Source organism: Cygnus atratus, chromosome 5 (genome assembly GCF_013377495.2).
Source record: "Cygnus atratus isolate AKBS03 ecotype Queensland, Australia chromosome 5, CAtr_DNAZoo_HiC_assembly, whole genome shotgun sequence".
NCBI lineage: Eukaryota > Metazoa > Chordata > Aves > Anseriformes > Anatidae > Cygnus > Cygnus atratus.
The window spans coordinates 4,178,892-4,196,098 of NC_066366.1; the positions used below are offsets into that span (position 1 = coordinate 4,178,892).

A 17,207-nucleotide genomic window follows, 5' to 3' on the forward strand; every position below is an offset into this window, starting at 1 on the left:
ACAGTGAAATGTTTCAGCTTGAAAAAAAAAAAAGGAGGGTTTCTTTTTTTTTTCTTTCCTGAAGATACATTTTGTTGCTTTTACAGCAGAGTTGTCCAAACAGCTGTGTCCTTGAAGGGGCAGCAAGCTGCAGCCCAGTGCAAGGATAGAGAACCAGTACTAAGAGCATCCTTCCTCTGGATGGGCAGCATGTGAAACCTGGCTGAATATAGTTCTTGCCTTTCCAATTCTGTTAAAGATCATCATGTCAGGAGCAATGCCTGCTTTAGTTTGGTTTAAAGCACAGCCTAAAAGGGCCTGATCCCAAATGAGTAATTTAATTACTAACAAAACAGAAATATTAAAGAAGCAAATAATATGGTTATCTTAGAATGCAGTTTTCAATTTTATCTCTATTCCTTTGCTACCTCCAAGCAATCAGAAATACGTGTTAAAATGGGTATTCTGCTTATGAAATATATTTGGTGTTCAGCTTAGTTGTGAAACCAAATCAAAGACAAATACAGAGACAACAAAAATACAGTTATATACAGAACACAAACTGTATAGCAAAAATAAGTGAAATAATAGTCACTTTTTACCATGTGAGATGGTAGTGGGAATTCTACTGTAGAAATTGTGTGCTATTCTATTACAATGTGACACACAACAGCAACATGAAGATGTTGTTTTGATGACACTTTGTAGAGTCCCAGCAAAAGCACAGTGAGGGTAAGCAGTAGGGAAGAGAAGCAGCTGGAGGAAGAGGAAAGAAGACCTGAGCTGGTAGATCTTAGCAAACACTGCAAGAAAATTTCCCTGTCTCTCATAGTAACAGGATGACAGAGACTTCGACTACCTAAACTATAGCCTGTATCACATCAGGAACACTCCTAATACCATAGGATTCAAATCTCAGAACAGTTGAAGGATGAATAAGTAATGTGGGTCCTGATTCAGAGAGGCACATGTGCTGAAATCCACCCTCAAATATATAATATAAAGCAAATGCTTTACATTAAGAGACCTTAACTGGGGTCATGAACAGGAAATCATGTACTTTCTTTTTTTTTTTTAACCTTTTTTTTTCTTTTTTTTCTTTTTTTTTAAACCATTTTACTGGATTCTGTATGGTCTCATAACACAGATTCCAAGGTAGCTACAGTAACATGGCATGGATGGAGATAAAGGGAAATCAGTTGATAAACTAAGCAAATAGTACACTTCATCTCCTTCCCTGATAGGATAATGCACATATTTACTACAATTTTCTCATACTGCAGTTCATTACTTTTGCCTGTCCTTGGTGGTGAGTATATACTGATTAACTACAGATGGCTTTTGCACTGAATGGAATGAAAATCCTATGTAGCTGGAGTATGCCACTCAGTGCAGAGGACTGATAGATGTCCTGGTCTATATACTGTCAGTCTACAACTGTGAATATTAACTCATTAGCCCCTTCCTTGCAAAGAAAGAGAAACAAAGCTTGGCTGAAAAAGATTGGGAGCAAAACTTTTCAGAACACATTTCTTGTATTTTCTGAAAGGAAACAAAGAGTTGACAGGCACTTCATCCATGAGGCGTTTAGCAGCTATGATATGACATGATCTGTAGCATGATACTGAAGAATAAAATACAGGAGTTACGTAAAAAAGGGCATGCAGGTAATCCCTTGATGAAGGGGAATCCCTTGGGAGGAAGAGCGCAGCCAGACAACCTAATCTTATTTATTCAAAGAGACTGACTGGCTTCAGGCGAGGAACAGAATTCTGGTGAGGATCTGGCAACTGAGTATGTTTTGGCAACCTGCTGAACCCTTGATAGAACAAGAAGTTTTACAGTTTGTGACACGTCAGTGTCAGTGTACTTTGTGTACAGTTCTAATGCATATCCTCCCAGTGATAGCCTCTATTTGTACTGGCATCTGAAATACAGCAGAGTGTTCCCGTACTTTAGAAAGGGAACAAACATGTAAAAATAGGATGCAGTAAACAAAAATCCATATGTATATAAAAGATAGTTCACCTGAATAGCAGTCATATAACGACATTGTCTCTTATCATTTTAACTCAGGGATGCAAAGAGCATGGCAATGCAATAAGAATGCATCCATTGTCTGCTATCCCAAGAAGCCTTTGTCAAGATAACAGTGAAAGCATGCACAGCTACCTGATCAACACAGGCCTGACATTAAAGCACAAGTGTCCACTTCTCTTACTGGCTGTTTAATAAATTGCTTTGGAACGGGTGGAGGTGAAAAGGAGATCTTTCCAAAACCTTGTCTCAATGTTCTCCCTCAGTTAATGAATGTCAGCAAGTGGAAGAGAACAGAAATTTGATATGTTTTTCCAGCCTTTCTTATAGAAGCATTTGCAACATGTTAGAGGCCACAGGCATAAAAGTGAAATACTGAGAAATTAATGTTGTCTGTAGATTTTCAGGATGTAAGCTGGGCAATTTCAGCTTGTGGGTTAGGCATACTTCAGGTTTTAAGTAGTGTTATAACAGCTTACTATGACTTGAACATGATTTTAGTACGAGTAATCTGATGTTGAATATCATTTATTACCCTGTTACGCATTTCCAATTGAGATAGACCTGTTTATGGTGTTAGTGTTATGTGACTACAGATGGACAAGCTATGTGAAGGGAACAATTTATTCAACAAATACAGTCTTTCTTATTTTTCCAAACCACCACTGGAGGATCAGCAATTTATATTCTACATGTATAAGTAACTTATAAGTGTTCAAACAATCTAGCTTGTGAGTTATGCATGAACTATGCACTTAAGTGCTCAATAGTTTGCAGGTTGTGATTTATGCTCTAGTTGGTCACGTACGACAAATTATATTGTTTTTGATGCCTGCCTCAATAGTGAGTACTGCAATATTGCCTTAAACTATCTGCAAAAAACAACTGGGAATTCCTTCAGCCAGGAGGCCTCCCAGGTAGTAGAAAGCCTTTACTTGTATCTATCAATTCCGGCATCCATTATCTTCATCACCACAGGAAAAAAAGATGAACATGCCTCTGGCATACCATCCATAGGAAAAAGGTGACAGTGGTAAGGCACAGAGAAGCGAAGTCTGTAGGATCTCTAGATTAAATGCTGCAAAGTTCACAGAGCTGCTGTAGAGATCTACAAATAGCATCAGCACTGTATCAGGGATGGAAATGTTCCCTGATACTGTGATCCTCGTTTGGTCAACATGGAGTTTGGAGTGGGAGGTGAATCAAAACCTCCTTTTTTTTTATTTTATTTTTTAACAGGAGGTTATCAATTTGGGCATAAACAGCAAATGTCTGTAATCATGCACAAATGTCCACGTTCAGATGCAAATACAAGCATAGAAATAAAAATCTGTTTGCATGAATATTTGTGAAAAGAAAACAAAGTAAGGAACAAGCATGGCATAACTCCATTAAAGAGATCTCAAACATTTGCAAATACTGTTTTGTATTACTTGCTCAACTCTTTTCATGAGATGAAAGAAGATTTTACCTGCTAGCATTCTTATTGTCTTGTTAGAAGCAAAACAGTTAAATCAGCACAAAGTAGCACAAACAGGCAGCTGAGTAAATATCCTATAACAGTGAGTGTATTTCAGTTTATCGTACCTATTGATGCAGGCTAATGATACCTGAGAAACAGAAGACATCTTTAATTTTAGAAAGTAATGAATATCAGGCAGAGTAATCCTAATTTATCTTTGTTTTACTTAATATACTGCAGTTAAAAGAGTGATGGAAATAAATGGAAAATAAATGGTAATAATTGGATAATAAGTGGTAGTAATAAAATAAAATAAATAAATGGTAAAAATTGGAAATAAATGGTAGTAACTTTGTGGATGTCTGTGCTTGTATCTAAGTGTGAAATAACATGCAAATATATTCTGTAGTTCTCAGGACAATTGAAGAAGTGATATGACAGAATTGTGCAGCTACCATTCTGACCCACAATTTAAATCAATGAATATATTCCTGTCCCAGAGAATTTATGTTTGAACAGTAATTTTCAACCTATTTTTATTGTTTTGTGGAGATGCATAATAAAAACATGGGATAAATTTCAGTATATATCTGCAAAGTCCCTTGAGTAGTTTAGAAATGGATTGTACATAAGAAGGTACAACCATTATGCTGTTACAGCCATCACAAAGACACTATTCCTTTATGGCAGAACACATGTTCTCCTGGAAAAATTATCCCCATATTTTTTTGTGCAAATATTTCAGCATTTAGCTCTGGGACACATTTTCATCAAATGCTGTCCCTTTAGGATATTTTGCTGCTCCAATATTTAAGAGAAAAGACCAAAAGAGGGCAAAGTTTTTATCCTTTCCACAGGAAATTCCCCATGCAATTGATATTTGGCATTTTTTTCCTGAGCTGGAAAAGAGATAGAAGAAATGGGCCAATCCCCCCTTTTGTTATTGTTATTATTATCATCATCATTATTATTAATGAGGTCTAAAATATGCAGCTAGGCAATCCTTCAAGTAGCCCTGACAACAGAAATAAAACATCACAGTTGTATTCAGCCACCATACAAGCATGTTGTTAAGCATAGGTAGTGGCAAAAACTCCAGTAGTCGATATACAAAGGCAAAACTAGCAACTAATTCCCAAAGAGTGTGCTGGTTTCTTTCCTGAAAACAGTATTTTATAAGTAAGTGCTTTTGTGATTGACCTGGAAGCAATGAAAAACTTGAAAACTTCAGATAATATGGGGACTTTCTTCAACATATAGTGTTTATATATATATAGTTAATTAATAATGTTTCATGGAGGTCCTTTGGGTGCATTTTCTTTTAACTTCTTACTTTTATACGTTACATCACTAGCCAAACTTTTTTTTTTTTTTTAATTTATGGTCAAAAAAGTGTCAGTGATTTATACTTTCCAAATACTGCATTTTTTACTTAACTGATTTTTGATAATTTAATCAATAGACAAATAATTTAGATTTTATTTTAACCAGCTGCTACATGATTTGGTGCACTAAGCATTTAACTGTGTATCTGATATACTGGAGTGCAAATGCACAAGCTACCTACTTTATCAAGACAATTTTGTAAAGTAAGGCAATTGACCAAAAGGCTTAAAAAGAGAGGTCTGCACAGCAACCCCTTCCATTGGTGCAAAACTGGATCCACAGTAAGCTGATGCCAAAGCTAACTTATCTGTAAATTTAGATGACCTATATATGCCAGAGATTTTACACTGCTTCTTTTTGTCTTCTTATTGTCAATTCCACAGTTTGAGTGAACATGTATTTTTAATGTGCAAATTTCAAATACATTATTTTTATGTCTTTCCACACATAGCATACAAAATAAATCTGGGAAAAAAAAAACAAACAGTGAGTATATTGGTAGGCATAAGTATGAATACTTAGGTGTAAATAGGAGTATTTGAGTAATAGCTATGCAATCAGCTAAAGACTGAATCCTAATGTTACGTACAGGCAGGAGGTTAGCGTTCCATGAGCAGCTTTAATATTTCTATCTTTTGAGTTTGAGGAACAGACTTGACAAGATTTCATACCCACAGCCTCTCACACCTGGTTCCCATTATAAACCTGGCCTTGATAATGGAGCTATGTTCTTATACAGAGGCTAATGTTGGCAATGGCATTTTCCTCCCATAACTCTTATAATCTGGGTACCAGTGTCAGGGCTGTACTTGACCCCTCTATGCATCTGAAGTTACAAATTCCATCACCTTCCTCACTAAATACAGAAAAGTCAGATAAAACATTTCTTTGAGTATAGGTAAAATTTCTAAGCCTGGTTTTATTTTCTGTGATATCTGTGAAAGCTAGTGATATAGTACAGGCTTCAGGGTTATATCAAAAGTAAGTTTTTTTTTTTCCCTTTGTTTTTTTTTTAATGAAAACTCTTCTCTTTAAAAGATACAGTTGGAGACTCAGGGGTTAGGGCTTTTTTTTTTTTCTTCCCCCGTTTTTTTTCCCCCAAGAAGCTCTACCTCAAATTTAATTTTGAATTGCATTTTAAAGTTCTAATTGTAAAAATAAATTCACTGCAACACTACTCCACGTCTGAGGGATTTTAAAATCATCCAGCTATCCAAAGATGCATCTAATTCCTGATCAGGCCTTAGAATAAATAATTATAAAATAATTAAAAAAAAAATGCACATTGTGCCCTATTGTTGTCCTAAAAATGCACTGATTTAGAAAACCAATGCAAGCACATATGATAATAAAATTCATATAAAAGCAAAACCTGTCAACACCCCGAACTCAGAAACACAGAAGGGATTTCCCTGGCATAACATGCTGCATAGGATGCCCAGTCATAAAACAGACAGTACACCCAGCAAAAAAGTTGCTTGGAATTGTTACTTTTTTTTTTTTTTCCTCCCCTTCCTTGTTATACTGATTTCATGGTTTATCTTATCTTGTCACATAATTTCAAACACTGGAAGCAACAGCATAAATAAACAGCATGTTTTCCAGTTCTAATAAAAGGGGGCAGTATTACATCAGTTGAAATTCTGAGTTGCCCAAATAATCATAAAAAGTGCTGTAGAAGGTTACAAAACTACTGAATTTCACTGAAAATAGATGCTAACTGTATAGACACTAACAAACCTGCTTCCCCGCACTGAGGTAAAATTTTCAGAGCTAGCTCTGTGGAACTTTGGCTCCTACGTTATGGCTATTTCATAAAAATTTCACTTGAGTAACTACTTTGCTTTCAAAATTATTAAGGAAGCATTATAGTTAATATAAAATAAAGGAAGATTTTTCATGTGGCAAGGATAAGTGCTAAGCCAAAGAAGGAAATTGCAAAATTATTGCACTTTCAAAAACCTTTAGAACTTTTTTTTTTTAATGAAGATTTTTTATAATAAAATACCAGTGTCCAAATATGGCTTTAGGAAGTTAACTTTGAACACTTAGTATTAAAAAAATCTTTGCTTACATATATTATTTACGGCCACAATTAGATTACTAAACAGGACAAATTCACAGTAATGTATAAGGGATGTTGGTAAGAACAAGGACTGCTGGGATTTGTATTTGAAAGTTCTCCCTGTTCTGGAGCATCTAATTTAGAAAAGTAATTTATCTGTATTAAAATTATGGGACTGTAAAGGGGATGCCTCCTTCTACGTCTCAGAAACTCCACAGGTAAAGGTTTGTTGACTGAGGAGAATGATGTATTCAGCAAAAACAGTTTCCCAGTTGCAGTGTCTCTGTGGAAATCAGATTCTTCATTAGACAGATGAAATACATTCTCACTGAGTTAAAGAAAACAGTGTCTTTCTTTTTTCTCTCTATGCTGATTTTCTATTACAGAATTTAAAAATATGCATTTAAACTTACATTATAACATACCTAAGTGTGAGCTATATGGGGTAGGACCTTCTTTAAGTTGGGGAGTTCCAAGAACAGAACTTGGTATGATTCTTGAGACAATACCATGAAAAAGTAACAACTTTGTAAAGCTAGTCATTTGTTATTGACGCTACTATTCTTTTTTTTTTTTTTTTTTGCCTGACTAAGGTATTTGCCCTTTAATTACAAGTAGAATTAAGATTTAACCCACAGAAACAAGAATCCAACTGAAAATGCTTACAGCTTCAGTTATGTCTCTCAGTACTATGAAATATAAGCGATGACTTCTTATTTGCCAGCTGCAAATAAAGGTTCTTATATAAGAAACTAAAGGGGAAAAAAAGTTTTTCTTAAAAGTTAAAAGCAAAAGAGAATGAATCACTTGCTACAAATCTAAACCCATTATTCATAAAGATTTATAAAAATCCACAAGGCCCTTATAACTAATTTATTCATGTTCTCAATTTAAGGGTGGTGATTAGTGTGTTTGATAAAAGGAAAAGATAATCAAACATAAGATACTCTGAAAGTGTATTTTCTTAAATGTGTTTTTTTCTGTTGTTTTGTGTTTTGTTTTTGTTTTTGTACTTATTTCAGAAATGACTAGTAACAAGGATGCTAGTACAAGGTACTTCTCTTTGATTCTCTGAGAAACACCCTGCAGCTGCAGAAAAAGTACTATGACTCCTGCCTCTGCAGTTGTTCTGTCTACAGTTTGGAATATACAGAGAGAAAAAAGCTGGAAAAACAAAACAAAACAAAACAAACAGTCAGCAACATAATCCAGTACTGCTTGCATTTAGAAGAATGCAATACAACGATGGAGTCATCGCAGGGGTGCGGGCAGTGAAAAGGAGACTATGTATGACTAGTAACTTTTTCTACAAAGACTTCCCGAAGTGTTTTATCAGGCATAGTTTGCACGCATGTGCAGTGGCTTCATATAAATGATGAAGCGTAACAGCTCCAGAGGAGTTGTTACACTCTATTGTGTCAGTAATCCACATATTTAACAGTCCCTAAATACAGCAGACCGTAACACCTCCAAAGGAGTCGTTATGGCTTATCAAGTCAAATCCAAGTGCCTAAATATGGATTCGATCAATAGACTGTAACATCTCCAAGGGTAAATAATATATGTTTTTAAGAATGTACACATTTTGCATACAAACAGTGGTCTATATTAGGACAAATGATGTGGATTCAAATTGTAAAATATTTATTTAGAGATAAGAAAGGAATAAAAGGCTCATTATAAGGGGTACTACAGTACAATAATTCCCAGAAAGCAGGTGCTGACTCGTCATTTATTTTGGGGTCCAATTCTGGTTTCGTACTGCAAATATACAGTTCTCTAAAAATCTACGAAAGGATGAGAATGGAATATAAACATACAAATGTTATACTACATTCTGCTTCCTCTCAAATCTCAAATAATTTTCTTTCTATGTAAGAAAATGGGGAGGTGGGGGTATCCCTGGGTCTAGCAGATATGTTGTGATTATTTCACAAAATGGTTTAGCTTGGAAAGGACATCTGCATGCAACCTGGCCCACTGCCCCCTGCTCAAGCATGGCCACCTGGAGCAGGTTGCCCAGAACCATATCCAGAAATGCAAATATTTAGTGGGTATGTGTTATATCCTGACTTCATATATTTTTCTCCAATGAAGATTAATGCATATTTGCCTATATTTTTTCTACAAAGTTTTTCTGAAGTTTTTTTGTCACTGTTTTCATGCTTTAGGCACACACACACACAAAAAAAGGCAGCAAGATCGGAAGATCTGGTCCTTTTAATATAATGTCAGTTATGTTATAGATTACATACCATTTTCAGGTTCATTTAGAGCCTTAAATAAAATCTTCTAGGCATTCATCCTAGTTTAAAGTACTAAAATAAATTCAAGCAGCTCTAGTAATGCAAATTCTGTTTTAAGTACTTTAATGAACTCGTTTCTGTTGCAGGTAAGCATGGCTTGACTGGAAAAAAAAAAAGTCATAGCCTCTGAATGAAGCCAATTTTCTTACAATTTTACTTTTTGCTCATATCAAATTGAAAGAACTTTGTAGCCTGGAAAATCTTCTGGATTTTCCTAATTCTCTCCCCCTCCTTAGTATTTCTCTTTACTCTGTGAAGCCTTTTCCTCAGTCAGCCTGCATCTGACACACGCCAGGTAAAGGAGAAAATGTCAGCTCTGTTCTAATGACTTTTTGCCTTGCATACACAAACTGAAATAACCCTGAAATTGTAGATGTCCTTTGAATAGTATCATCTCTGAAGAGTAGCCTAACCTTAATGTTTTTGCAAATGGTAAAGCATGACTGTGCCAGCGCTTCGTGTTTTTGTTTTGCGCTTTCTGATGAGTGAATCTCTGTGAGCACTTTTAAAGCTTTGTAGATTTTTTTGAACAGCAGAACATGAACACAGGCAATTTTCAGTTCTGTGTCTCTAACGAAATACAAAGCTTTCTGAGATTTAAATGACACATTTTCAAAAAGGCCTAAGCCCAGGCTTTGAAGCTATGTACATAATTTTATAATGGCAATCATTTGCACAACAAACTATTACCGGCTATCTGAACTTGAAGACCAGTAACTGACCAAAACTCAATAGCTTTTTTAAACCATCTGCAGGCAATTAATTTGTCATCTTTTTCTGGTGCCAGCTTCTAGCTACTTATTTATACAAGTCTAATTACCTGAAGCCCATTTCTGAAAATTTGGTCCTGAAAACATAGTGTCCTCATTCTTCAAAAGAAACTAGTCCAGAATAGCAACTATGCTATCAAAGCCTCAATGGGATTATGACAAAGTATACACTATATTCTTTGCATGCAATTATTTCAAAATTATGTTTTTTTACTGAAGTGATCTATCATTCCCTCCCCCCATTCTGATCATCCTAGCCATCAATTTTAAAGTAAAAGAAATACACCATAATGTAAAAATTGAAAGGCAAGGGGTAAAAGGAGTAAAATGAGTGTTCTAAAATTCTATTTGTGCAAAGGATGCCTCTGTTTTTAATGTATTTTATACATGCTATAAAATATAAATATATTCCCTTAGTATTCATGACTCTGACTTAACTCTTCTATTTTCTTTAAGATAGTGAGTCAGGACATATCAGCATTGAAAACGACTAATTTATATCCCATTCTTTTGCAAACCCTGCTGTTCTTGCATTTTCAGAGCAAGGATAACAAACTAGTATACCAAAGGTAAAATCAGAGTACATACTATAACTTTTTCCTGCTTTAACGATTCCTTCTATAGTACATGCTACAGTAAACAAAGCTAGCAGGATTATATAAAGGGATTTAGAGATTTAACTACAAATTTCCTTGCTGCTGTTTCTTCTCAGAGTTTAAAAGTTTCAAACGCTGCCATGAGAAGCCTCCAGACAAAAGACAGCATTTGAGAACAATGTTTTTTTATATATTTTTAAGACTTCCAATAAACTCTGCTAAATTGGCAAGTAAATTAAATTTTTTTCCTCATATTGTGTGATGTATAACCACAACCTAGAACCTGTACATCCATCTGTGTTGTTCCTACATGTGTATCAGGAATTGTGTATTGCTAGTAACCTGCACAAAAAAAGAAATCCCAGTTTATTCACTGAACCATTTATTTCCCTTTCTTTAAAAGATGAAAGGAAAAATAAGAATTTACTGTATCCAATACAAGAAGTAAACATGGTACTGAAAAAACTCAGGGAACAGGCCTGATAAGTAAGCAGATGCCATTTTTATACTTTTCAAATTCAAATGAAATGTTAAGAATTCTTTTAATAGCCCTTATAGTGTCTTAGATATTTTTAAATGTCAAGCAACTGAAACTCATAAAATACATTTTAAAATTAGCATTATTTTATAAACTCTTAATACTAATCATAGGCATGACATTTATTTTATAACTTTAAGGTTACTACCCTACATCTCAGTTAGTTAAGACAAACACTGACTTTACATTGAAAGTTTTGTCTGAATATGGCCTAATCAGTTATTAATTCCTCTGTTTTTCATAGTATGAACCTGTATTAAATGAGGTTTTAAATGTTGACACTTAAACTAACACTAGTAGAAATAAAAATCTATTAACCTCTGAATTTGTCCTGTAAAATCATTTTAATCCTGTGTAGTAATTGTTTAACAAATTGTTTTAATAGACACCAACCCTTTCTCTTGCTTTAAGTGATGTAAAGAATCAAGAATCAAGCAAAAATATAAAATGTAGATTAAAAGGTATGCATCAATATTTGACAGCTCTGTTTACATTTCCTTTCCTTTCTGTGCCTTCCTACAGTCTGCTTACTCACTAAGTATTCCCTTGTGAGTTGAGAAAAGATCATATCATCAAATTCATGGTTTAAGTTATAAATAATATTCTACTGAATCTTATACTCAGCCTAGATAAAAAATTCCTGTTGCTCTTTGGAGTATAATATAATCTCCCCCTATACTCCCCAAAGTATATAGAACCTACGCTCTGAAATACAGAATATCACAGAATTTCATTAATGAATTATTTTTCTTTTCTCCAGGAAATACTCTGAAACACTAGGTGCTTTGTAGGCTAATGAATGTGTCAGTTTCTGTTCTTTACCAAATTGAATCATAACAGTTCCAATTTGTCCAATGCCATAATGATTACAGGGATATTCCTGGGACTCCTTTCTAGTTAACTGAAATGTAGAGCAAGTCTTGTGGTATATAACTGACTTTGTGTCAGTGGTGTAAAATCATATATGCTGTATTTTTTGCAGCATAAGCCACCTCTAAGGAAGCTAACAGAGTAGCATTCTTCACCAAAAGGGCTGCCTTATAGCTCAGCCAGTTACCTAATTCAGTGTTTACTGGCTTTATTATACACACGGAGACCTGTTCCTGGAGCAAAACTTGTAGGCTTTGGAAAGGCCACAGAGCAGGACAACACAGATGCAAACAATTTTACAAAGGAGTTCTTTGCCCTCTGCGTGGTCCTTAAGATGCATGACAGAAACTGTTCCTCACCTTTGGGGTATGATTCCAGGTTGCTGTCTGGTAAACTGAATGTTGTCCTGCTCAGTCCAATGCTGGACATTCTCTCTCTCCACTTTCTCTATTTTATTACAGTTCCCCATTTCACTTTACTATTTGGAAACTAAGTCAAGATTCAACAAAGAATGTGGATTTCTAATTTCCTACTGAAACCAAGAGCCAAAAGCACTGTTTTGAGCTTAGATTCTTTGTTGATTCTGAGTCACAGATTTAAGCATACTCAGATACATTCAAGAACATTGTGATACTCCACCATGCTAGTATGTAACTCACCTTTCTGTCATACTTATCAATCCAAACATTCTCAAAAGCACAACTCAAAATGTAATGACCACAAACAATAGTAGCTTCAACTAATTCATTTTCCACATTGTTATATTCATGCTTACAGATTAATCATATGTAGTGCATAGGATTGTTTTTTTGAATGCTGTTTTGTAAACACAGAAAGTTTGTAGCACAGCACTGTGAAGTGACAAGCTGTATTTAACATGAATCAGAGATGGCTAAAGGCTGTAAAAAGAAATTTTATATAAAAATAAGAAGCTATTTGCAGGGAAAAGAATGAATAACAGACTGTGTGGCAATGGCAGACATTACCTTCTCGTTCCTGCAGTTGTTTAGACCCATGTTATTCATGGAGGGCAATTTTCCATCAACACCATGAGGCTGCTGTTGCTGCTGCTGCTCCCTTTGGATCTGCTCTCTCATTTTTCGAGCCTCCTGAATGGCTTTCATTACTGTGTCCTGGTCCCCAAATAGGGCAGGTGAATTAAGACTGGAAAGGATATCTATAAACAGAGAACACACTTTATTTAGGTAATCATTAAAATTAGAATCCAGTGTAATTACTCAGCTCTCATCCCGTTAAAAACTCTAACCAACTAACATCTGCAAAAGGAGGAGGAGTGGCAGTTGTTGTCTGTTTGAAGGCTGAATTAATCTATAGAATTGATTGATAAGCCTGTGCTCCTCTTTTGTTGTATTATAAATACAACCACTGAAGTCTTGGTGTAGCCTGATATGTATATGTAAGTATCTGAGTATACCCACAGACTCTCTGTTAAACCCAACAATTATCGGAAGGTTAAGTGGGAAGCCTTTGAGGTATTAATAACAGTTAACAAAATGAACAAAGAAGGAGAAAGAAATCTTTAGTTGGACATGAAAGTCTATGTCAATTTTTAGAATCTATCAAGACAGAGCCTTCACTCCACATATTTAGCTTTCAATTTCTGAAAGAGCACCCATAGTTATTGTGGCAGACAGAATCTATTATTACCTTAACATAAGTATAAAGCTCTAAATTGGTAGAGAAAATCTGTTTTTCTTTCTGTTTTTCTGGACAGAAAGGGAAATTTTTAAACATGCATCAAACTCACACAAAACATTTCTGTTGCATTTTAAAACGTATTCGAGAGGTAAAGATGAGTACTCCAGATACACTTTCTGATTTTAGACCAAAAGACAGCAATTATTTGGTGACTGGTTGTTTTGCCGTGCTGTGGCAAAGCTTTGACTAGACCACTGGTTCCTTCATGGGAGTATCCTTCATGCAGCACATGGATAGATTTGTGTATATACATTCAAGATAAAAAACTTTGAGCAAAGTTTGTGCATGGTCTGTGTATCTGACTGTTAAGTTGATGTCCTTTATCAAAGCTCTGAATTTGTGGTATTTGTGTACTTACTAACACTCCACTACAACAAATCAGTAAATATACAATATTTAAGTAAAATATATAGAGAATATAAATAAAAAAAAGTAATTAAAATATAATAAATTTCAACCTCAAAAGACCCTGAATTCTTTTAAAATGAAAAACATTAAGATTACATGCTTCTCACACTTCATCCTGGGAAACAAAAAGTTGATATAATACAGTGGTCTAGATGGGAATGAATGCAATGGAACTGTGACTTAATGAGATTTAGAATCCACCTAAATTTACCATAAAACAGAACAAAAGATCCCATGTTGTTTGTTGATTTTTGACAATACTTCTGTAGCTTCTTTACTTCTGGATCAAGGGGAAATGTTTTTATGACTTACAGGAAAAATAGTCACACCCTAGTCATATCTTCTTTATCCATTTCTCTAGAATAGTCTGCGAGTTCATATTGGTATAAGTCTTTTAAGAATGGAACAAATCATAATTTTTATATATTTAATCATAATTTTTATATATTTAACGTATGTATTTAACATATCTGTTCATTATTCACAAGTGTTTCTATATATTTTACAAGTACACTTGAGCTACAGATTGTGAGGAAGTGGTTTGTATTTAGTCATGGTTAAAATCTACTATCTGATCTTTAGGCCTGGTAATCTAAATTTTACAGCTCTTGATTCTGTTTCTTGACTAGTTAAGATAGTCTTCATGTCCAGTTTTCAGATCAATTTTGTTTCATTACTTAATAAGATTTATCTCTTAATTAAAGAATCGTTAACATGGGTAAAAAAAATTCCTTATTTGCAACCATATGCATTAACAGAATCTTGTCAGATATATGAACAAATAATAAAAACTTGAACAAACAATAAAATGAACAGATAATAAACTTCACTGGCTGGGCTGAAGACATTTTGTCTTTGATAAAAAAATAAACAATTTATTCAGTAGATTGTCTAGGTAAAATGAACTTAATACCCAGGATACAGAGAATTATTTTTCTTTCAGAATGTTGTTCTGGGTAAAACTAATGGTATATTTTGGCTAAACAGCTGAAAACCACATTTGGAGTTACCTTCCTGCCTGACTTCTGAATCATCGTGAACCATGGACAAACCTTGGCTCAAGGAGTGACAGAAAACTTACTTATTTGAAGTATTATATACTGTTGCACTGGATTTAACTCATCACATGAGCCATCACGTCTCTACGTCTAATATCTAATCAGGCTCTATATGCATGCAAAGCTGTTTTTTGTTTTTTTTTCTTTTGTCCATTTAATCCAGAGACCAAAATTCAAAAGTTAACCCTGAATGTATACATCCATTTGATGTCTTTGGAGAAGATATCAATATAAACACCTTTTTCATGTTTATCACATATGCACATTATTATGTGTATATATTTGCATGTATATGTTAAATATTTATTTGCTGTATTTCCTATAGATGCATATCACTGCTGTATCATTTTGTTTACTCTTGTAAACCCCTGGCATTCAAGAGTTAGTTGGAAATCTTTCCTGCATTTTTTCTCTCCATTTTAAACAGAAATGTAGATCCAACTATATATTTAATTCAGATGTAAGTGTGTTCAAGCTGACATTTTACACAGAAAACCTGCCAGTTTTCTCCTTTTCCAAGGACAGAATAGTTACCTAAAGAGGATCCTCTTCCCAGAGATCCACCAAGGGGGCTGGGGATGCCGCTCTTGTTTGTCACTGTCACTGGACTGCTTTTGCTAGCTGGGAAGAGATTCTGTGTTGGAGATGTCGGGGATTTGACAGGTTCAGCTGTCTTGGGTCGGGCTGAAAGATTCAGTGGCTGGGCTGCTTCATCCTACAAGAGTTTAATGTAAATAACTATTAGGAAAAGACAAATGAACAAATCATTTTGCAAGCAGCATTTACTTTACACCTCGAAGACAATATCACGTTCTCCTGCAATAATAACAAAAGAAGCTAATTATCTGCCTCCTTTAAGATTCAATGAAAGGAAATCTCATTAATTTATCTGTGTTATGCTTCTATTTACATTAACTATGTGGCTGGATCGTTCTTTTTGCCAAATTAAAATTTGAATTAGCTCACATTACAGCCTAATTTCCTAATGTGTTTTCAGAGATCTAAATTAACCTAGGGCATTTACAAAGAATTATTTAAAATTTCCAGCAGCTCAGTAATGCTTTTGCATTGGTTCTATTTGAAAAGTTCCTGGCACTATAAAAATAAGTTATGTAACTTATTTTTAAATGTATTAAAAACTAAGCAATCAGAAGTACTTCCATGAAAGAATCATTTGGAAAGCCCTGACAGTTCTTTGGCCCACATTTAATGCTGCTGCTAGCTTATACATTCCATGCATCTTATTTTGACTGCATGTTTTGTTTAGTAAAATTATCTATGCTGTTCCCTCACAATAAAAGATAAGAATTTCATTGAATTTAGATTCCTTGACTTACTACAGTAATCAATGCATACTGTATGCATTTTAAAATATATTTCATATATTTTCTACTTTTAATTTTGTATATTTTACAATATTTTATTATTCCTCTGTGCCATGTGTTTTTGACAGTTTAATGTAAAATCAGACTTTTTTTCATATAAATGCAATTCTGCTTCTTGATTGTTTGATACTTCTGTAATTATTTCTGTATTCTGTAGTTATTTCTTATGCATTCAACCTTTAGTGTATTTGTATGTTCATTTGCATAAAGACAAGGAGTATTTTTTAAGGATATGTAAATCTAGTATCAGTACGCTTATATCTTTTGATACTTTTCATACGCAATTACGGAAGAAATTCTCTCTTTGACACAAATCTTGTTTCAGTGCTATGGGAGAATAAGTCTCTTTGAGAAAAATCTAAACTTTTGGAAGAAGACTCATTCAAGTAATTAACTTCTTTGATCGGGGTAGATATTAACATCATAACCTTCTTCCCATTCTCTGGGTTTGTTCCTTTTGCTTAATATGTTAAACAAGACAGAGCATTTGGAAAACTGTGAAACAGTGATTTTCTGTAATTAAAGAGCCCAGCAAGACAGATCTCTCATCTAAAATATGCCCAAAGCAGAATCATGCCAGATATAAGAGAGTATCATCCCCATTTTAAAACACTGCACTGATCACTTC

At 34.4% G+C, this 17,207-nt stretch overlaps 1 protein-coding gene across 1 annotated transcript in view; it reads right to left on the minus strand.

The window, feature by feature from the left end:
- SOX6 (SRY-box transcription factor 6) overlaps nucleotides 1-17,207 on the minus strand; it is a 245,401-nt gene that overhangs the window by 41,276 nt on the left and 186,918 nt on the right. The window contains exons 10-11 of the mRNA XM_050711088.1: nucleotides 15,729-15,909; nucleotides 12,996-13,186 (exon numbers count right to left, since the gene is read on the minus strand). Of these exons, the coding sequence (XP_050567045.1) occupies nucleotides 12,996-13,186; nucleotides 15,729-15,909 (372 nt within the window). The remainder of the gene's footprint in view (nucleotides 1-12,995; nucleotides 13,187-15,728; nucleotides 15,910-17,207) is intronic.